This window comes from Cebus imitator, unplaced genomic scaffold (genome assembly GCF_001604975.1).
Source record: "Cebus imitator isolate Cc_AM_T3 unplaced genomic scaffold, Cebus_imitator-1.0 Scaffold364, whole genome shotgun sequence".
Lineage (NCBI taxonomy): Eukaryota > Metazoa > Chordata > Mammalia > Primates > Cebidae > Cebus > Cebus imitator.
The window spans coordinates 1084058-1107802 of NW_016107679.1; the positions used below are offsets into that span (position 1 = coordinate 1084058).

A 23745-nucleotide genomic window follows, 5' to 3' on the forward strand; every position below is an offset into this window, starting at 1 on the left:
GTTGGCCAGGCTGGTCTCAAACTCCTGACCTCAAGTGATCCACCCGCCTTGGCCCCCCAAAGTGCTGGGATTACAGTGTGAGCCACCGCGCCTGGCCTGATCTTTTAAACAGTGTTTAAGACAGGATTTTTTTTTTTAACCTTCCATTTTATAACTCTTAATTCTGTGATAATACTCTTTCCTTTTGTCAGATTGCATGGGTTAGTTCTGGATCAGCCACTAGACTTGACTGCATTTTGTGTATTACAGTCCTTTTCATTTTTATATTTCATCTTTGTTCTTTGAGATAGTAGATACACGTATTTGCTTAATGAGTTACTAACAAGTGATGGAACTTCACCATTTTGTATAAATGGGTTCATTAGACTCTTATTTTTTTATTGTGCATAATTCTCTCATTTTCAAGTTTTGTTTTCTGTTTAATCCTTTACTGTTTTCTGGTTGGACTGACTGTGTAAGTTACCTTGAAGATTATGAAGAAATGAATGGAACAGATTAATAGTCATAATAGTTTAAAGTCCTGGCTTTTCATTAGTGTCATTCTTTCTCGATGACTTGCAAGAATGACTCTTAGGTACATAAGAATTATATTTTCAAAAGTCTAGTGTATATATCAGTAAGGAGCAGTTAAAGAAAACACCTGTTTCATTGAAGGAAATTAGGAAGAAAGTTAGTTTTTATATCAGTAAATAGATTTAGGATAGCACAATCCAGAAAGAATAGTCTTGATCTAATCTTATTAATCACTTTAAACATGAGTAGGCTGAAAATATTGTTTACCATGATAACCCACAAATAACTTGAGTTATATTGAGGTTTTTGAAGCAGTAGACAAAATTAAGCTTCATTAACTGATTTTAAACTTTTTTTAGGTAAATGAATTGGTGGATGCCAGAGATGTCGGCCTTGGTGCTTGGTTTGAAGCACACATACATAGTGTTACTAGAGCTTCTGATGGACAGTCACGTGGCAAAACTCCACTGAAGAATGGCAGTTCTTGTAAAAGGACTAATGGAAATGTAAATCATAAATCCAAAGAGAACACAAATAAATTGGACAGTGTACCCTCTACGTCTAATTCAGACTCTGTTGCTGCTGATGAAGACGTTATTTACCATATCCAGTATGATGAGTAAGTGCTCAGACTATTGAGGACTTTATTCATGTTTTCATTTGTAGAAACAAAGCCTTCTATTTCAAGATAATTTTAAAAAGTCTTTCTGAAGAAATCCTTTAGCGGCCATGTTCAGTCTGTTACTTTTTGGTTTTGGTGGTTGTACTTTAATAAGGGCCTTTTAGCTCTCGATTATCTCTGGTTCTTACGTGGTTTATTTTTCAGTATCATAATATTTGGCTTAATTTAGAGTGTATGAGTTTCTGCTTGTCTTTTTCTCTGTTAGGTTTTTTTTTTAATTTTTTTTTTTTAATTTTACACGGAGTCTCTCTTTGTTGCCCAAGCTGGAGTACAGTGGTGTGATCTTGCCTCACTGCAACCTCAACCTCCTGGGTTCAAGTGATTATCCTACCTCAGCCTCCCAAGTAGCTGGGATTATAGGCACATGTTGCCATGCCTGGTTAATTTTTGTATTTTTAGTAGAGACAGTGCTTTACCATGTTGTCCAGGCTGGTCTCAAACTTTTGACCTTGAGTGATCTGCCCCCATTTGCCTCTCAAAGTGCTGGGATTATAGGGGTGAGAGCCACTGTGCCCAGCCTCTATTAGGTTTTTTAATAGGTATTTTAACAGTATTTTGTAAAGTGTGTTTTAAAATATGTAGCGTAACAGCCATTTGAGTGACATCTATATGTATATGTTGTAGTGGGGTTGGGGAGAGGGTCTCACTTTGCTGCACATGCTGGAATACAGTGATGTGATGGTGGCTCACTGCATTCTCCGCCTCCTGAGTTTAAGCGATCCTCTCACCTTAGCCACCCAAGTAGCTGAGAATACAGGCATATGTATTGCCATGCTTGGCTAAGGGTTTTTTTGTGGGGGGGGGACGGAGCCTCACACTGTGGCTTAGGGTGGTGTACAGTGGTGCAGTCTCAGCTCACTGCAACCTCCACCTCCTGGGTTCAAGCTAGTCTCCTGCCTGAGCCTCCTGAGTAGCTAGCATTATAGGTGTGTACCACCATGCCCGGCTAATTTTTGTATTTTTAGTAGAAATAGGTTTTTACCATGTTGGCCAGGCTGGTCTCAAACTCCAGATCTCAGGTGATCTGCCCATGTCAGCCTTCCAAAGTGCTGGGATTACAGACATGAGCCAGCATGCCTGGCCAGCTAATTTTTTTGTAGAGATGCGGTCTCACTTTATTGCCCAGGCTGGTGTTGAACTCCTGAGCTCAAGTAATCCTCCTGCCCCAACCTTCCAAAGTGCTGGGATTAAAGGTGTGAGCCAGTATGCCCAGTGCAAAATATTTTTTTAAACAGCTTTTTATTGAGATAGTTCATGTACAGTTTACCTGACATATCACCACAAACAAATTTTAGAATATCTCCCAAAAAAGAAATCTCATATTGATTAGCAGTCACTCCCCAACCCCACTTCCTCGAGAAAATAAGATTGATTGATTTATTTAGCGATGGAGTCTCTCTCTGTCATCCAGGTTGGAGTGCTATGGTACAGCCCCAGCTCACTGCAACCTCCACCTTTCGGGTTCAAGCTATACTTCTGCCTCAGTCTCCTCAGTAGCTGGGACTAGAGGTTCACACGTGGCTAATTATTATATTCTTCAGCAGAAACAGGGGTTCACTGTGTTGGCCAGGCTGGTCTTGAACTCCTGACTTCAAGTGATTCACCTACCTTGGCCTCCTAAGGTGCTGGGATAACAGGCCTGAGCCACCACACCCGGCCCAAAATAGGTTTAAAAATGTTAGGATGGAAGTGGTATTAAGAACTTGCCTTGAGGGCTTAGATTCTGACAGTAAACTGTTGTCTTTACCCATTTAAAAAAGAGTGTAGTACAAAAGTTACTATTGGGACAGACTGATTGACTGATTGAGTTGGAGTTTGACTCTTGTTACCCAGGCTGTAGTGCAATGGCACCATCTTGGCTCACTGCAACCTCCGCCTTCTGGGTTAAAGTGATTCTCCAGCCTCAGCCTCCCTAGTAGCTGGGATTACAGGCATGTGTCACCATGCCTAGCTAATTTTGTATATTTTTAGTAGAGACGGGGTTTCTCCATGTTGGTCAGGCTGGTCTCGAACTCCTGATCTCAGATGGTCCGGCTGCCTCGGCCTCCCAAAGTGCTGGGATTACAGGCGTGAGCCACTACACCCAACCAAAAGTTACTGGTGGGACAGATTTAGTATGTATTATACACACCAAATGAGCTTAAGTCACTATTCAAGTGATACATTAATATGTGTGGAAAATATGCTACCAAATTCTTACCAAGTATTAGTTCAAAATCTAGAATGTTTATAATTTTTCATACCAGAGTATAAATTTGTCTTCTAGCTCCCATGCCTTAAATACAGTACCGGCAGGATGTGTTGCATGCACAGAGTAGGATTCAAAACGTAAAACTATAGTGAAGAGTAGCTGAAAGAACTAAATACTTAGCTTGAAAAACTTAGATTATGACAGTTCCCACATTTTAAAAGCTCTTTCAAAAGGAAGTTCTATATAACATAGAAGGGAAGTTTCAGAATAACCTAAACTTCCTACCAGTCAAATCTCTCTGAAGATAGAGAATGGTGCGCCTTGAGATGTAGCCAGTGAACTAGCATTGGCTATTTTCAACCATAGCCTGGAAGACTTATTGGAGATGATGCATTGCAAAGAGAATTTATAAAGTTAGTAATTGTATTAGATGACCTCTCACCTCAGCATATCATTTTTACCTCTAAGCCAGTGTCTCTCAAAGTTGAATTTTTTTACTTCAACTAAATAGGCTTTAAGTACTTAAAGATTACCATCACATTGCATTTATGGCTTTATAGCATTTCTCTCAAATAACTAGTTTTTCATTTTTCTCCTAGAGTGATAAGCATTATTTGGGAAACCTGTGCACAGTTTATCTCCAAGCCTCTGAGTACGGCAGTGTAGTTTGAACAAGATATCAGTTCGCAAAAGCAGGGAGATGTACATGAGATAAAAGAAACCTGCCTCTGGAATTCTTTTGGGATATGCAATGTTTGTCAGTCAGAATGCAGATGTTTAAAATCTATTTTTTATAGTAATCTACATATCTAATAGATTACTAGACCAGATTAATTACCAGTTTTTGAAATGAACCTTCATTAAAACAAAATTGCTTGCTGAATTAGGCCAAGATAGATATTCCCTTGAATTTTCAGCTCCTACTCCAGTGAGAGCAGAGTTAAAAACAATTTTTAGTCTATGAGGAATGATAGACATTACAGGTTTATGATGTTTCTTATTAGGTAGAGGAGTTTCAAAAACAAAACCAAAAAACCTTAAGATATGGTAGAAGACGTAATTCTCAAATATAACTGAAATAATTTGTTTCTTAATTTGTCTCCATTTTTCTTCTAAAAATTATAGATAGAAACTAAGTTCATGAAAAACAGGTTATACTAAATATGAATTTTTTTTTTTTTTTTGAGACGGGGTTTCCCTCATTTTACCCAGGCTTGTGTTCTATGGTGCGATCTCGGCTCACCGCAACCTCCGCCTCCTGGGTTCAGGCAATTCTCCTGCCTCAGCCTCCTGAGTAGCTGGGATTACAGGCACGCNACCATGCCCAGCTAATTTTTTGTATTTTTAGTAGAGACGGGGTTTCACCATGTTGACCAGGATGGTCTCGATCTCTTGACCTCGTGATCCACCCGCCTCGGCCTCCCAAAGTACTGGGATTACAGGCTTGAGCCACCGTGCCCGGCCAATATGAAATGTTTTAAAATTTGAGTTTTACTAGTTACTTGTAAATGCTCCTTTTTTTATGGATTTCTTGGTGAACATAGGCTGAATTGTTTTTTCTTTGTTTGAGACAGAGCCTTGCTCTATGGCCCAGGCTGTAGTGCAGTGGCATGATCTTGACTTACTGCAATTTCTGTCTCCCGGGTTCAGATGATTCTCCTGTCTCGGCCTCCTGAGACACAGATATGCACCACCCCGACTGGCTAATTTTTGTGTTTTTAGTAGAGACAGAGTTCCGCTGTGTTGGCCAGGCTTGTCTTGAACTCCTGACTAAAAGTGATCCACCCGCCTCCATGTCCCAAAGTTTTGGGATTACAGGTGTGAACCCCCATGCCCTTCCTGAATTATTGAAGGTTTCTTGTGAATATTCGATAGTTTGTCTGCCTTAAGGCCTACATTAAACTGTCAACTTTGTGGTTCACAGCTCTGTGCAGATAGTGTAAAGCAAACAATGGGGTTGACATTATGTACTAAGTAGATGGATATTTGTAGGTTTTTTTCTGGATTGCTCTTCTGTGTCACTTATCTGTCCTCACCCTTGTTTTAGTAGAACTCAATCAGTACTCAGGGAGAACTTTGGCAGTAGAATTATTAAATTTAAACTCTGGAGATTTAGATTCCAAGGAATTCTTAAGTCATTTTTAAAAGCGTTCCGTTAGTGGGCACATACAACTTGGCTGTGAGAACTACCTCTCCTTACTCAGACTCTGATTACTGGAGAGAGACTGTACTTCTGAATGAAAACTCTTGTTTCTAGTGGTATTTTGAACAGAACAGAAATGGACTTTGGGAGGCCAAGGCAGGGAAAAAAGCAAAGGGAAGAAAACTTAAAAGTAAGCGAGATGTCAAGATATGGAGGCAATTATAGATCATTAAGTCATCAGTATTTTATTTTACTAAGTGTACTGTTCAGTTTTATAGCTTCCTCAATAGTGCTTATTCGTATCAATTATCCTGTCTGTAGTTAAGATATTAAAAGTTAAGATTTAACATTTTTAAGGGCCCTAAATGTCTAAATTCACAAAACTGACAGCCGTCTTGCAAGTGGAGACCCTGAAGCTATTGATGAAGAGTCAGGATGTTGACTGAGGGAAGTAGTGGTGTTGAAAGGCAATCATTTCCTTAGTGTTTTTAATAATATCTGAGGCATAGCTTATGATGTTTTAGAGATTGTTGTCTTATGTGCCAGACTCAGCATAACTCTTTATGCAGATGCTGCATAATCTTTAGCGTGACTATAATGTTAGTTACATTAACTCTCAGATGAGAAAACCAAGGGTTAATTATATAATTAGCCAAGGGTCACATCTATTAAATTGTCTGACTCCAGAACCTAAGAGTTCACCAATATGCGATATTGTGATTCAGCACAGACATGTTACATATAATTGTAATAGCCTACTTGTATATTGCCCTCAGAGGTGAACTATTTTATATAAACATTTAATAGCAAGTATGACCTAAAGATTTGCTTTAGACTTTGCCTCGGATTTAAAGCAAAAAGCACACATGCAGTTTCTGTTGAGTTAAACCATGGGTGTGTCATCCACTTAGGCTATCCTGCCAAATTTTTTCTGTACTCATCATTTGGCTGCTTTATGAGCAGACAAATGCTAAAATCTTTGTCTCGCTTTTGTATTAAGAAGCATCTGCTCTCAATGGATTTGGTTTAGATTCATTTGAATTACTTAGACTGGTGGTCCTCAACCCTGGCACACTTGTCTAAGTTTTCAGAGTTTTCAAAATGATCAGTGTATGGGACCTCTTCCCATAGAATTTCTAGTATAATCCTTCTGAGGGATCACCCTTCCTTCTCCCTGGCATTGATGTCTTCAAAAGTTCTAATGATTCTTCTAATCATTCCCTGTGATAATAATTCCCTGTGATTCTAATGTCTAGCCATGGTTGAGAACCACTGCGTTTGTCCACTGATTCTCAAAGTGTGGTGCTTGGCCAGGAGCATCAGAGTCACGTGTTAGAAATGCAAATTCTTGGCCTGTGCAGTGGCTCATACCTGTAACCCTAGCACTTTGGGAGGCCATGGCAAGGAGATTACTTGAGACCAGGAGTTCAAGACCAGCCTAGGCAACATGGCAAAACCCCGTCTCTACTAAATAAATAAATAAATAAATAAATAATAAATAAAAAATGCCAGCTATGATGGTGTGCACCTGTAGTCCCAGCTACTCAGGAGGCTGAAGTGGGAGGATGGCTTGAGCCCAGGAGGTGGAGGTTGCAGTGAGGGAATATTGTGCCTTACACTCCAGCTTGGGTGACATGGTGAGACACTGTCTCTACCCAAAAAAAAAAAAAAAAAGAAACTAAAAACAAAAGAAATGCAAATTCTTGGGCTCACTCCAGACAAAGGAGGAATCATTCTCTGGTGGTGGCTGAGCAATCTGTGTTTTAATAAGTCCTTTGGATGACTCTGATGCACACGCAAGTTTGAGAACAAATCATTATTCCTTTTGGCCCAGCCTTATCCATTACTATCAGGCAACTGCTGCTAAATGGCAGTATGGGGGAAAGGAGTTGATATATGACAGTTTAAATATATTTTAAAGGCCAAAAATGATATGCATTCTTTATTTATTTATTTTTTTTTTTGAGATGGAGTTTTGCCCTGTCGTGCAGCCTGGAGTGCAATGGCGTGATCTGTGTTCACTGTAACCTCTGCCTCCCGGGTTCAAGCAATTCTTCTGCCTCAGCCTCCCTGACAGCTGGGATTACAGGCATGTTTCACCACGCCCGGTTAATTTTTTTGTATCTTTCACCATGTTGGCCAGACTGGTCTCAAACTCCTGACCTGGTGATTTGCCTGCCTCAGCCTCCTAAAGTGCTGGGATTACAGGCATGAGCCACCATGCCTGGCCAGATTCATTCTTATTTTAGTGTGTCTAGTTAGTTTGTAGCTTGTTTTTTCTTTTTTCCATTTAGCTTCCCTGTTGACAAAATATTGGAGCTCAATCTTTTCTAAAATTTTATTTCATTCAAGCTAAATGATCTATAGGTGACTTTAAATGAGGGACTGTTTCTCGAATATACAGTCTTTACCCATATGAATTTTGCATAGAAAGTAATGTGCATAATGTATTCATGGGGGAATTTGTCTAGCAAATTCTTGAATGGGTAATGTGCTATATAATAGTTGACCATTCTCAGATCTAAGGTTTTTCTCGCTCTGTTGCCCAAGCTGGAATGCAGTGACATGATCTTTGTTCACATGATCTTTGTTCACTGCAACCTCTGTCTTCCAGGTGCAAGCGATTCTCATGCCTCAGCCTCCCTAGTAGCTGAGATTACAGGTGCCTGCCACCATGTCTAGCTAATTTTGGCATTTTTAGTAGAGATGGGGTTTCACCCTATTTGGCAGGTTGGTCTCAAACTGCTGACCTCAAGTGATCCGCCCACCTTGGCCTCCTAGTGCTGGAATTACAGGTGTGAGCCACCACCGGCAGTCAGTCCTTTTAAACTAGATGTCAAATTCTTTCCTGATTGTAAAGTGCTGTTTCCTTGACATGTTATCAGTGGATGAAGCAACTCAGTCCCTGGTCAATACAGAATAATCAACCCATAAATTTTCAGTCAGTTCAGAAGTTCTCTAAACATTGGCTTAAAGTGTTTTTTCTTTTCTTTTCTTTTCTTTTTTTTCTTTTTTTTTTTTTTTTTGAGACAGGGTCTCACTCCATCACCCAGGTGGAAATGGAGTGGCGCAAACATGGCTCACTGCAGCCTTGACTTCCTGGGCTGAAGTGATCCTCCTGCCTCAGCTTGGACCACGGGTACACACGATTGCACTCAGCTAATTTTTGATTTTTTTTTTTAAGCGATGGCATCTCACTTTGTTGCCCAGGCTGGTCTCAAACTCTAGGTGCAAGCAATCCTTCCACCTAGACCTCCCAAAAGTGCTGGGAGTACAGGCCTTCAGCCACTGTGCCTGGCATGGCATGAAGTTCATAATGCTGGGGTCTAGGCTTTAATTTTTAGGCCATAGTTACCACACTACCACCTGTTCTCTTTATCCTCTTACAGCCAAGGATTTAACATGCACCATTAGTCTTACAGGTCAATTCAAAAGATAAGTGTAAGGAAACTATTGTTGTTAGTGACTTGCTTTTCCTTGCTTTATTAAACTTAGTGGTCTAATTTAGACGTCTTGGCTTGTAACTTTAGATGATTTCTGTAAGAATAAAAGTAAGCTAGAAAACACCTAGTAGTTTAAACAACGCAATGTGTATGTAAAGAGGAAAAATCTTAAGAAAGTTAGTATGTCAGTATTGCATCTTAAGAATGAACAGTTACCTGTGGCTAGGTAAGTTACAGTCTTTAACCATGGGCAAATGACTGCCTAGAGCCTTTTCATAGTGAAGACCAAATTAAAGTAGCTTAATCCAATAATTCTCTTAATAAAATAACACTGTGTGCCAAGCAGTATACAAATACTTTATCTGGATTTTCTCATGTAATCCTCATAGAAACTCAGTGAAGTAGATATTTTCTTATGTGTAAAGTGGGAAGAGTAACTGAGATTTAAAGAAGTAACTTACCCAGTGTTAGAGAGCTAGTAGGTAGTAGGCAGACTCCAAAAAGTACATGCTTGCAGCTGCTCTGCTATACTACCTCTCATTTTAGGAGAAGCATGCTTTTAAAAAAAACTGTTGTAAAACACCATCTGTCTATAGCATATCAGTTTGTTTACATAACTTAAATATTTGTGTTTATCTCTAGTCAGGAACAGATATGATAAACCAGGGAGGTTCTTTACTTGCCAGTAAACACCTGTATGTACTTCTCTGTGGGGAGAACACATACTCTTTAGTATTAAAAGCGTTGCTTAAACCAAATAGGTTCAACTGCTGCTTTTAATACAGTGTTAAGGCTTTACCATGGGATCGAAATCAAATGAAATGTTATAACATCACTTAGAATTTTGTGGGTGACTCAGGCAAGGCTGTAATTAAAAACTCATCTGGCAAACGTCCTAAGATATGTGGTCATTGTTCCCAGCATTCTTTAAGATTTCTGGAGCTATTTCTCAGGGTGTGGTACATGATTTTGAGGAGCCTTGATTATGGCTACTGCAAATAGAAGTCAGTGAGCCAATTCTGAATAAAATCAGGTAGTATTTTAAGATGAAAGTAGTTTTTCTAAAAAGTAACAAAACTAATTTTCTTGAGTACATTGATGTAGTGATCTTTTTCTTAAAGAGCCCCAAAAATGTTTTTGACGGTGTCAAATGTAATGATTTCTAGGTTTTGAGGGGAGAAACTAGATTTTTCTTGAATTAACTGTCATGTCAATCTTGAGTATAGGGAACTAGAATAAGACATTTAATTTCAGAACCCTGGTACAATAACCTATCTGCTCTATTGCTTTTTGGTTGTTACTGGTGTATTTACCAAAGACTTAAGAGTATTTCCTGTATGTATGACTTGTAGGGTCCTGAGTGGATGGTAATCAAAAGGAGAGAGGAAGAAGCTAGATATGTATGTGACTTTTTTATTGCTCATGTGTTAAAAGATCACTTAGTACTTAGAAAAAGGACTTCACAGATAGCAGTAGATCTGATCTCTTCAAACCTGTGTATCATCCCTTTACATTTGTGTTTCTCAAAGATGGTCAGAAACACTGCATTTTAACTAGTGTAAGATGTTTAAGAAACAGATTCCTGAGGGAACCCTCTCTCCTTGCCCCCTCATTTTGTGGTCCTTGGATAGGGCCCAGGAATAATCTACTTGCTCTTTTGCTTTCGCTCTTTTGTTCCTTCCTTCTTTGTTTTGCTCCTTCCTTTCTTCCTGCCTGCCTGCCTGCCTGCCTTCCTGCCTTCCCCCACCCTTGCCCCCTACCACGACGAGGTCTTGCTCTTGTGGCCCAGGCTGCAGTGCAGTGGCACAATCTCAGCTCACTATAACCTCCCACTTCTGGGTTCAAGCGATTCTTGTGCCTCAGCCTCCTGAGCAGCTGGGATTATAGGCACCCACCACAACACCTGGCTAATGTTTGTATTTTTAATAGACATGGGCTTTCACCATGTTGGCCAGGCTGGTCTCGAACACCTGACCTCAGATGATTAACCTGCCTTGGCCTCCCAAAGTCGTGGGATTACAGGCCTGAATCACCATGCCCAGCCTAGGAATATAATTTTCAAACAGGTACCATGGTGACCATTAATTATACAGAGCAGTGGTTCTATAGCAGGCCAGAGAGAACTGAAACCTATGGACAAAAAGCCGACGAACAGGAAGCAAATTGGTTTTGGACAACCTCGGGAAGGCTCAGGCCTTGAATTCACTAGGTACTTTGGAAGAAGGCATGTGGAATAGAGCTAAGAATAAGAGGATTGGTTAATTTCTGTTAAAGAGCATTTTAACTACTTTTAACCCTGGGTAATGTTTAAAACAAGAAGGCATGCTCTCCAGGAAATAGGAATCAACAAAGGAGATAATGGAAGGAGATCCTAGCATGATAGCTATGTACCAGGCGTAAAGCCTGCAATTGAAATTGGACGGAGGCAATAGAAGAAATGTTTCAAAGTTGCAAAAAGATGGAGTACCTAGATGTCTGAACAGAGTTCTACAACTGTATAGGAATGTAGATAAATTAATAATAGGTACATATTAATAACTAAAAAGAGCAACCAAATACTCAAAGGAAAACACAGTTGTGGAAGGAAGGAAATGTAATTGAAGCATTATTTCATTACCTAGCCATGAATACTATTTAGCTAACATGTAAAAGATACGGATTTTACAAATTACGTAGTTTGTTTAATATCCTTAAGAAGAAGAAAAAAGTTTGTCAGTCCTTGTTAAGAGTATAGAGTCTAGAGCCAGATGATCAGTTTGAATCATGTCTCTCTCTTCCTTATTACTGTCCAAATAAATAACTTCTATGCTTCATCTGTAATACAGTGATACAATAATGCCTAACTGTCCTAAGGGTTGTTGTAAGTATATGTGAATACTTACTGCGGTGCCTTGGTGTTAGTAATAATAAGAGGAGGATGGAGGCAAGTGGAATATATTTGGTAGATGTTAACAGTAACAGATTGGGCCGGGCGCGGTGGCTCAAGCCTGTAATCCCAGCACTTTGGGAGGCCGAGGCGGGTGGATCACGAGGTCAAGAGATCGAGACCATCCTGGTCAACATGGTGAAACCCCGTCTCTACTAAAAACTATAAAAAATTAGCTGGGCATGGTGGCGCGTGCCTGTAATCCCAGCTACTCAGGAGGCTGGGGCAGGAGAATTGCCTGAACCCGGGAGGCGGAGGTTGCGGTGAGCCGAGATGGCACCATTGCACTCCAGCCTGGGTAACAAGAGCGAAACTCCATCCCTAAAAAAAAAAAACATGCTGTTTGAAAATGTTGAGGTAAATAAGATAAAGTGTTTGCCTCTTGAGTAACAGGAGTTAGGAATGTGGTGGGTTGTGGCAGTAGACAGACTACTTACCTTCATTGTAAGCCTTGAGTGTTACCTTTTAAAATTTATATATGTAAGGAAAAACTTCAAAAACCAGAAAGAGCCTTTTGTGTTTAGTCCGTGGTTGGATTTTTACTTGCATAGTATTTGTATTTATTATAGAAATCTTTAAATATTGCAGAATAACAGTATGATGAACCCATCACCTTGCTTTAATCATTTTCAACTCATGGCCAATTTTGTTTTATCTTTACCAGCACCCTTGAGCATCACTGTATTATTTTGAAGCAATTCCTGAACCTTACATTATTTCTGTTGCAAATGGCCTCATATGTAGCCTTGGAAACTGAATCTCCCCTTAAGAAAGATTTTGATGGCCGGGCACAGTGGCTCATGCCTGTAATCCTAGCACTTTGGGAGGCCAAATGAGGTGGATCATGAGGTCAGGAGTTTGAGACCAGGCTGAGCAACATGGTGAAACCCTGTCTCTACTAAAAATACAAAACTTAGCTGGGCGTGATGGCATATGCCTGTAATCCCAGCTACTTGGGAGGCTGAGGTAGGAGAATCGCTTAAGCACGGGAGGCAGAGGTTGTGGTGAGCCAAGATCGCGCCACTGCACTCCAGCCTGGGTGGCAGAGCGAGACTCCATCTCAGAAACAAAACAAAACAGACCATCACTGACCAGCTGCAAGTAGTGCGGTTAGCTGATCACTTTCAACTACAGCTCTTTCTAACTCTGCCAGTGTTAGAGGCGAAGCTATGCTCTTTCTTGTCCTCCCTCAGCCAGTGACCAAGTGTGGCAGAGCTTCCAGGATTTGGCAATTTCTACCCAATGTTAATGTCACACCTGAGCTTGCCATTAGATTGACAAAGATGTTGTCAGAGTTGAACCACACTCAGGGTTTTCCTGCCCCTTTTTTCTTTCAAAGTGATAGACCAGCATCATGGTCTAAGGGCTTTTACTGCCTAGCTATGTTTCCTTTCCCTGTTTTTCATAGGTGTTACCTTCATCTTTTCTGTTTCCCAGAGTATCCAACTGACAAAATGGCTTAAAAATGATTCTTTTTAGAGTTTGCAGAAAAGAGTTATCAGATCTGAGACTGCTGTCCCTAAAATGATCAGCTCATATGGGTTGGCCCCCGCCTGTGGGAACCTAAGATTTCAGGAACATTACCATTATTTTCTGATTAAAAATAGTTCACTGTGCCTGAACTATTTTTGCAAACAATATGGTTTATGCTGAATACTTGCTTCTGGAAGTCTGGAATTCTGGTATGTGCTAGGCAGTACCTATTATCAGCCCCTAATTACCTTGAACACACTAATAAGCTGCCCTGGCAGACAATATTTCACACAGTTGGTTGTTGGTGGCATTAAGCATGCCCTGTGTAACTCTCCTGGGAGATGACTCTTAGAGAGCTGTGCCTGTTTCCTGTGGTCACTTCATGTGCCTTTTCCCTTTGCTGATTTTGCTTTTTGTTGTTGTTTTTTGTTTTGTTGTTGTTGTTTTGGCTGTATTAAATCATCATTGGTATAGCTTCATGCTGTGATGTGTGGAGGAGTCCTGTGAGTTCTTCTACATCATTGAACCAGGGAATGGACTTTGAAACCCTGACATACAAAGTGTAACAACAAGTGTCACATAAAATTTCCAATGATTCCTTAACATCAGATAACGCATCAGATAAGTGTTCATAGTTCCTTAATTATCTTTTAAAAATATACCTAGGTTGTTCAAATAAGGATCAAAACAAACTCCATCCATTGCGTTTTGTTGCTTAGTCTCAATCTACAGATTTCTTCCCCTTTTACCCTCTGTTTATTTAAATAAACTGTGTCATTTGTCTTGTACAATTTACTCAGTCTGGATATTACTGCTCACATCCCTGATGTGGTATTTAACACATTCTTCTGTTACGTGTTAGTTTCCTGAGAAGCTAATAATCACATCTAAAGTTTCATTTGATTTAGACTTTATTAGATAAGACTACTTGAGAGACAGTTTTTGTTTAACCTAGGGCATGACATCGTATCAGGAGACACTTTTCTGTGGTAAGATTCAGATGTTGTTAGCCTAATATACTCATCATAAAATTTGCTGCCTACTTGTAATGTAATTTCCTAGAATCCTTCAAAGGTTGATCAGTGAGATTGTTGTTTTTAAGTATTATGAGCTTCCAGTGCATCTTAACACTTACTTTAACCTATCCCAATTGTTACTTTGGTGCTCAGATTGTCTCATCTTTGGCCTATGGAGGATCCTTCAAGTTGAAACTGTCATAATAGTTTTTGAGTGTTTCTTTGTGTTCAGGTATAACAGAATGCTCCAGCTCTGGGTTCAGCCATGTCTAGGAATAGTTATTTTGAATTGGAAATGGTATTTAAAGCACACAGTCTGTCCCGCTCATTGATAGGTGTTTGATCATGTTTCTAGGTCTTGTCATTTGACAGAACTATGAAATAACTTTTAAGTATACTAGGGGTGAACATTGATATATCCAATTAAATTTAGAGTGAAAGGGTTATAACTTAACCTCTGTGGTTTTATATTTAATTTTACCCTGAAAAATCACAGTTCCTAATGATGTCACTGATTTGCCGTATCCTAGTCGTGGTAGTTTTCATACTAACAATACTAATATTGCAAACAATAGGACTACTGAAAATTCAGTTCTTTTTTGTCCTTAGGAGATATATCATTTGGGCTGTCTAGTGTACTATGCTTTCACATAACTTGTAATAGTTTCTCTTGGTGTTGTTAAACTACCAGTTGTGTAGTTTCGTTCATTTTGCTTTTGGTTTTTAGGGATTTCTCACATTTTGTTAGTTGTTTTATAATTATGTGACACATTACATAGTTCTTTAGTTAAGTCTCCAAAACAAAGATACTGAAGAGAAGTTGAGCTTCCATCCTGTTTGCTTCTATCTTATTTCTTACCTAATTTTTAAGTAACAGTATTTGTTAGTTTGGTTTATACTTCTGTTTACTGACAGATTCCCCTCTAAGTGGGGAAAATACCACTTTGTATTCATCAGCAATATATGAGAGTACCTATTTTCCCATAGCCTGTCAACAAATTGTAATCAGACTTCATAAAAAGACATAGATCTATTTTATAAGCAAGATGTGTTGGGCCTAGTTTGTGAAAGGTAGATTTTAACTAAGGAGATAGAGTTACATTAAATAGCAATTAACAGATTATCGTAAGTAGGACTAAGTAACTGGATAAAGGCAATATAAGAGGAATTGGGGATAACTCTTACACTTCTAAGAGCATGAAGGGTTTTTCTTAGAGAATACTGAGCACCAGCAGATTATGGGGTAGAGGGATTCCATTTTGGATGCTTTGTATTTGGGGTACTTCTGGGTCATCGCATTTGGAGGTGTAGTTGGTTATATGAATCTGAAAAGCCTGGGTGAGAGTGGAGCTTTAGAGTTATCACTGTATATGTTAAAATATGTGTAAATGAAGATGCCCAGGAGAGTATTAAACCTAACATTTGAGGACATGATAGGTTCCCAACTGTAAGAGAAGTTTTATGTACCTTTTCTGTTTTGTTTTGTTTTTAATCTCCTTGGTTAGAATTTAAAAACATGTGCTTCACTTTCATGACTTAACTTTTGCAGACTTAACTATGTATATGTATGAGTATATATAGAATATATATAATTCACTACATAATTCTCTCCTGAATTTGTACAAATTTTGTTTTCATGCGAGTATAGCTTAAATTTCTTTGTTGTGGTGTATGGAATGATTTATTTTGTCCTGTCTCCATATAAACATAACTTTATGTACAATTTTAAAACTTTAGATTCTCTACTTTGTTAAAAACATTTCCACTCTGGGTATTTAATTTTCACAAAGTTAGGCAAATGGAGGTGGGTTTTTTTGTTTTTTTTTTTTTTTTTTTTTTTTTTTCCCGCCACTGAAATATGCTTTTTACAATATTATTTAAAAACATACAGAATGATGTGTTGTCAAAATAATTTTCACATTACAGCTGAGAAAAGAATCTCATCTGAAATAAAATAGTTTTGTCTTTGGCCTTAAAAATACTGAGGCAGCAAATGAATTCACAGCTATGGAATTAGAAAAGCACTAAAAGATCTAGTTTAACCTCATTTTATAGATTGAGAAAAATGCTGGTTATTTTTCTGGCCAAACCGTTGTGAAACAACCTAAGTCTATAAACATCTGGTGTTGGTCTACAGACTTCTAAATTTAGGTTTGACCATTAAAAAGTGTGATTGAAGTGGAGAAGAGTAGAATCATAGACATAATTTTGTACTTGCCAGATTCCTTCTTTAAGATTACTTCTACATAATAATAAAATATTAACTGACACTTACCCCATTATGTACTGTTGTAAGTGCTTTAAAAGACTTCTCATTTTAGTTCTCAAAACCATCTTATGAAATATAGTTTCCATTAGGTGCATTTTACAGATTAGGAATATAATCTGAAAGGTTTGTTAACTTTCCGAAGGATACACAGTGGCCAGAAGCTAAGTTGAGGGGTTGATGGGAAGTTGAGGGAGAAGCTAAATTAAGAATCTAAACGTAGGCACGCTGAAAATAGAACATCTTTTGAGTGAGGACGCCAGGATGAGAAAGGGATCCAAAACCTTGTCACGTGAGTTGAAGGAAATTCATTAAAAATGGTTTGAATAAGAAAAGATGATTGAGGCTGGCAGGGGCATTTAGGCAAAGTGTTATATCTGTTGTGACAACAGTATGTCGGTTTCTTCATGGACTTAAGGTATAGAGTGAGTTCCAAAAGCTTATCTTTGATTATCAAGTACCTTTCTTTCCTATGTCAGAACTATGTGAACACAGAATGGCCTTTCTTACGGTTAAAACTGCCCCCCACCCAGCCCCTATCACCTATTGTAATATCCCACACAGGATTAATATTTATTTAATCTAAATGAGTTAGGTATAAAGAATCCTGGGCTTACATAGTCTTCGTTTGATTTGGAAGAGCCAGGGCTAGCTGCTTCTAACTTCAGGCCCACTTTCGTTTTGAGCAGGCCGCTACTAATTGGGTACTGGTTCAAACTTTCTTGCCTTAGTTTCTACCTTTTGAATGCTGCCTTACTAGGATATGTTTAATATCATAAATATTCTTACATTTCTATAGCACAGTGGGTTTTTAAACTTGAGCATGCATCTGAATCACTGAGGGGATTTGTAAATGTAGATTGCTGGATCTCATTTCCAGAGTTTTTGACTCGGTCTGAGATGGAGCCCAAGAATTTGCATTTCTAGCACATCCGCAAATGATGGTGTTGCTGCTGATCCGGGACCATACTTTGAGAACCACTGGTGTAGCAGTATGGCCTACCTCAATAAATTGAGCTTTTTAAGAGCAAGAACCAGATGTTACTCATATCTTTGTCCCTCTACTACTTAGTAATACATAAAAGCAGCAGGTCTTAATTTTATAGAAGCCAGTGTGGACTGTTATTATGTCTTTGGGCTCATGATATCAGGAAGTTAGGCCTAAAATTGAAGAACCCAGCTGAGCATGATTGCTTATGCCTGTAATCCCAGCACTTTGGGAAGTCAAGATGGGAAAATCGCTTGAGCCCAGGATTTTGAGACCAACCTGGGCAACATAGTGAGATCCTGCCTCCACAGAAAATTTAAAAATTAGCCGGGCATGGTGGCATGTGCCTGTAGTCCCAGATTCTTGGGAGGAGGCTGAGGTAAGAGGATTGCTTGGGCCTGGGAGGCCTAGGCTGCAAGCGAGCATGATCACGCCACTGCATTCCAGCCTGGGTGACAGAGTGAGGCCCTATCTCTAGAAACAATAAATAAAAATACATAAAATTGGAGAACCTTATAAAGCTTTAGGTTCAGGTCAGGTTTATGTTTGTGATGCTTACTATTAGGAAATACACATAAAGCCAAGATATTGCCAGAATTTTTACATGGTTTTACTTTTTGATATGTATGAAATTTCTTGGTTTTTTCTTTTTTAAATATCACTAGAGAGCTGGCTACATATAAAAACTGGAATCTTACCTTTCTCTTTCAGAGAAAATGGAGGCTGTTGGAACATGCTAGGTTCATGTTCTTATAGGTAATACAAATGGCAGAACTTGATGAACTTCTACAAAGATCAGAAACAGGCCAACATCTAGTCCTATTAAAATTTACTTAAACTTGGGTCCAGGCGTGGTGGCTCACTCCTGTAGTCTTAGCACTTTGGAAGGCCAAGGTGGGCAGATCACTTAATCAGGAGTTCAAGACCAGCCTGGCCAACATGGTGAAAACCCATCTCTACTAAAAATAGAAAAATTAGCCACACCTATTGGCACATGCCTGTAATCCAAGCTATTCAGGAGGCTGAGGCAGGAGAATCATTTGAACCAGGAGGTGGAGGTTGCAGTGAGCCAAGATCACACCACTGCACTGCAGCCTGGGCAACAGAGTGAGACTNAAAAAAAAAAAAAAAAAAAAACTTGGAGCCAGACATGGTGGCTCATGTTTGTATCGCAGTACTTTGGGAGGCCATGGTAGGAGGATTACTTGAGGCCAGGAGTTCAGAATCAGCCTCATCAACATAGTAAGATCCTGCTCGTACAAAAGAAAAACTAAACATATTGGCTAGGTGTGGTTGTATGTGCCTGTAGTACCAGCTACTTAGGCACCTCTGGTGCTAGGATTTCTTGAGCCCAGGAGTTTGGGGCTACAGTGAGCTATTACCATCACTATATTCCAGCCTGGATGACAGTGAGACATTGTCTCAAACCAAAACAAAACTTGGGTTAAAAAAAATATAGAGCAAGAGCTTATGTTTTCATCACCTTCCCCAGTCCCCTACCTTCCCAGCTAGCAATGAATTTCTTAATAAGACTTTAACAGAAATTGTTTTGCTCTGGGAATTCAAATCATGAGTGTATATCATGTAAGTGCCATTGCAAATATCCAGTTTCTCATTCAGAATATCTAGATTATAACAGTAATATGTGATTGAATAGATATGTTACAAATAGTGTGTTCTATAGAAAAATAGTATATAGCTCCCTCAAATTAGATGATTATGGTTCTTGAACAGGGGCTGAACACTTACTTGCCTGACAACCTGCAAACCATGAAGAGATGCACATCTCCAAGGCCTAGTGGGGATGGGGAGAGGGTTCATGCTCACACTCACAGAAACTACACTGTAGTATCACAGTACACATGGGAAGCCAGGGTGAAATAACACCTGCTATTTAAGGACACTGCAACCTATTACTTTTCTCCTAGATAGTTAGCAAATTAGGTTTTTCTGTACATTGCATAAAACTTTAGTTGTGTTTGGTAATCATAAGCCATGTTCTATGGTTTTCTCTCTTCTCAGATACCCAGAAAGCGGTACTCTAGAAATGAATGTCAAGGATCTTAGACCACGTGCTAGAACCATTTTGAAATGGAATGAATTAAATGTTGGTGATGTGGTTATGGTTAATTATAATGTAGAAAGTCCTGGACAAAGAGGATTCTGGTTTGATGCAGAAATTACCACATTGAAGACAATCTCGAGGACCAAAAAAGAACTTCGTGTGAAAATTTTCCTGGGGTAAGATTGTCTTCACTGGTGTGCCATTTAATTACTGAATTAATCAAGGAATGTATTTTTAGGTATTAAGCACATGTCCCTTAGTAAAAAAAAAAAAAAAAAAAAGAAAAATGGAGTCTATGAAAGCTGGAAATTTCCATACTGAAGGAGAATATTTTTATAAATCCTTAAGAATTTAAAGTTAAGAATGGCTTAAATCTCCAACTCTACTAAGGTTGGAGGTATTATTTGGAACAATCTTGGAAATAACTAAGTGTTCTATTACAGAAATTCTTACCTTATAGGATTGTTACAGATCAATCAAAATAACACATAAAAGCATTTTAAAAACTATGTTTGCTATAGGATCTGTGTTGATGTAATAGCAGTGGATAACTAGCTAGTCAGCTGTCTGCTGGACTTCGAAGACTAGCAGAAATTTTCCTTGTTAGTAATTTTTCAACTTACAGAATTTAAGTTTAATGAAGAGAATTCAAATGTAGAAAGTTACCTAAATCAAATCACTCAGATATTTCTATCATTAATTTTTTTTTTTTTTTTTTTTTGAGACAATCTTGCTCTGTTGCCCAGGCTGGAATAGTGGTGTGATCTCGGCTCACTGGCTCACTGCAACCTCTGCCTCCTGGGTTCATGCAATTCTTCTGCCTCAGCCTCCCAAGTAGCTGGGATTACCGGTGTGTGCCACCACAACCAGCTAATTTTTGTACTTTTAGTAGAGACAGGATTTCAACATGTTGGCCAGGCTGATCTTGAACTCTTGCCCTCAAGTGATCCACCCAACTTGGCCTCTCAAAGTGCTGGGATTACAGGCATGAGCCACTGTACCCAGCTTTCTATCATTAATTTTTAAAGAAATACTTAACATGTTCACCCAAGTGATAAAGTACTAGCCATTATTTGATTTACCTCTTTATGCTTTGGAAAATATTGTCACCCTCTTTCTGTGTCTGCTGCTTCTGAATAATTTGCTGGATAGTCACTAATTTACTTCTTAATAAATAAAATCACTGTTAATGGTTTCCAGTTGTTTATTATCAGTAATTATATAAACATCCTTGTGTATGCATTTTTGTGCATTTCTTTAGAGTAAATTATTAGAAGATTTGTTGTGTTGAGCTCTGAGGGTTTTAGAATGACCCTTACAGTTTTTTTAAAAACATGAGAGAAGCAGCTAAATGAATATTCTTGTCAAGTTCTAATTAACTGAATTAGTGATACAACATGACAAATCTTGGAACAATCGTTAAAAATCTAAAGCAAGGATAGGCAAGCTATAGTCCCCTAGCTGCCTGTTTTTGTAAATAAAGTATCATTGCAACACGACAATGCCCATTGATTTATTAATTATCTGTGGCTATTTTATTGCTCAGCAGTATTGTTGAATAATTGCAACTGAGACCATCTAGCCTGCAAAGTCAAAACTACTTACTTTCTGGCTCTTCATGGAAAAAATTTGCTGACTCCTGAGATAAAGAAAAAAATGGTTCAAGGTGCTGAAAACTTAACATTTTAGAAAACAGATTTCAGAACTTCCTACAAACAAAAGTGTGATTCTATTGCTAGACTAAGGGTGTAGCTCAGCCACAAACTTCTAAACAACTTGAAACTCTGATCTGGATACAAATGAAGAATGAGAAAGCACCTAAATAAATTGGCTATGTTAGGATGTTAGGAACCTTATAACCTACTTGAGTGTTGGAAGTAGAAAGCATGTGTACACAGTAGGATAACAGCACACATAACATTGAGCTAAAAAACCTTGCTATTAAAAAAAGTTTCCCCAAGTGATCCTGAGGTATAGTTAAAGAGTGGAACATGCTGGCTTTAGTAAGTGGAAGTATGAGTGGGCTAGATGAAGTGGCCCATGCCTGTAATCCCAGCACTTTGGGAGACCAGGGTGGGTGGATCACCTGAGGTCAGGAGATCAAGACCAGTCTGACCAACTAGTGGAACCTGTCTCTACTGAAAATACAAAATTAGCTGGGTATGGTGATGCATGCCTGTAATTCAGTTATTCGGGAGGCTGAGGCAGGAGAATTGCTTGAACCTGGGAGGCAGAGATTGCAGTGAGCTGAGATTGGGCCATTGCACTCTATCCTGGGCAACAAGAGCGGAACTTCGTCTCAAAAAAAAATTATTCTGCATCATAATTTGAGTGGAAATTATGGACAGGCAAATAGTGGATTGATAAAGAGAATGGTTATGTAATGGCTATCCCAACAGTACAGTACAGTGTCCTATATTCTTCTTTGTCATTTTAAATTTTTACTAGAAACATTAGGAACACAATAACTAAAAAGGAGCTGGTGTGGCTTGTGGATAGAAGTTTTTTTTTTTAACAATTAGAAATATTTTATTTTCACTGGTAAGCATATATAAATAACAGGTTGAAAGTACAGATGCATCCTGCAGTTGATAGGCAGTTTGGGGCTTTTAGAAACAATGCTGTTATTACCTTCGTGTACCTATACCTATATCCTGGCACTTGTATGCATTATTTCTGTAGAGTATATCATGTCTAGAATTAAAATAACTAGGTTGTAGAACCCATGCATCTTTAACTTCAGTAGATAGAACCAAGTGTCTACCAGATTACAGTTCTGTGACAGTATGAGAGTTTCTGTTGATCTGTTCTCATCCATGCTTAATTTTTTCAGACTTCAGTTTCCACTAATCAGCTGGGTATGTAATAGTATCTCATTTTGGCTTTGATTTGCAATTCTCTGACTCCTGTTGGGGTTGAGAACCTTTTGATATTTTTATTGGCAAGTTGGATATATCTTTTGTGAGGACCTGATTCCAATTTGGTGACTTTTTGCTCTTAATTAAATAGTGTGTCTGATTCATTTTTAGGAGTTATAATTGTGGAGACTAGACCATTTCATTTACATGTGGCAAAAATATCTTTCCTAATTCTGTGGCTTGTCTTTTTCTCCTTACGATGTTTGAATAGCAGTTTTCTTAATTTTAATGCAGTTGAGGTTATCAAAATTCAAGAAAGTTTTTTTCCTTCATGCTCATACTTTCTATGTCTTGCTTAAGAAACTCCCCTACCTAGAGATCATAAAAGTACTCTTATTACCTTCTAAAGCTTTGTGGTTTTGCCTTTCTGTAGTGATTAGTTGACTTGGAGTAGATTTTTGTGTACAGTGTGAAATAAGGGTCTAATTTAACTCAATACATATGAGTAATCATTTTTCCCAGCACTGTTTATTGAAAAGGTCATTTTCCTCCCATTGATCTTCAGTATCACCTCTGTCATACCAAGAATCTTAAACTTGATGAATCCTTCTGACATCTCTATTCTGTACCATGGATCTGTTTTTTTTTGTTTGTTTTGTTTTGTTTCTAAAAAAGAAAGAAAAAAAAGAATGAAGGAGAGGAAGAAAGAGGAAGAGGGAGAGAGAACGGGGGTGTTGCTTTATTGCCCGGGCTAGAATGCATTCTAAAAATAGGTATGCCTATAATTGTGCTTAATAATACAGACATGGAAAAAAAATGAGGGAAGAAAATAACAAAGAAGCAGCCAACCAATATTTCATTGAAACCTGTGAATAGATGTGATGTGGTACTGATAAGAGTGTATATTTCGTGTATTTAAAGTGGAGAGTTCCATAAATGTTAATTAAGTTTACTTGTTCCGGATCTGAGTTCAAATCCTGGATACCGTTGTTAATTTTCTGTCTCATTGATCTGTCTAATATCGATGTTGAAGTCTCCCACTATTATTGTGTGGGAGTCTAAGTCTCTTTATAAGTCTTAAATATCTGGGTATTCCTGTATTTGGTGCGTATATATTTAGGATCTTTAGCTCTTCTTGTTACATTGATCTTTTTATCATTATGTAATATCCTTCTTTGCTT

General features: G+C 38.5%; 1 protein-coding gene across 2 annotated transcripts in view; it reads left to right on the forward strand.

The window, feature by feature from the left end:
• UHRF2 (ubiquitin like with PHD and ring finger domains 2) overlaps nt 1-23745 on the forward strand; it is a 107305-nt gene that overhangs the window by 30751 nt on the left and 52809 nt on the right. The window contains exons 3-4 of one of the 2 annotated variants that reach the window (XM_017506878.2): nt 873-1132; nt 19664-19882. In XM_017506878.2, coding sequence (XP_017362367.1) covers nt 873-1132; nt 19664-19882 — 479 coding nt within the window. The remainder of the gene's footprint in view (nt 1-872; nt 1133-19663; nt 19883-23745) is intronic. The other variant, XM_017506879.2, reaches the window with a different exon arrangement.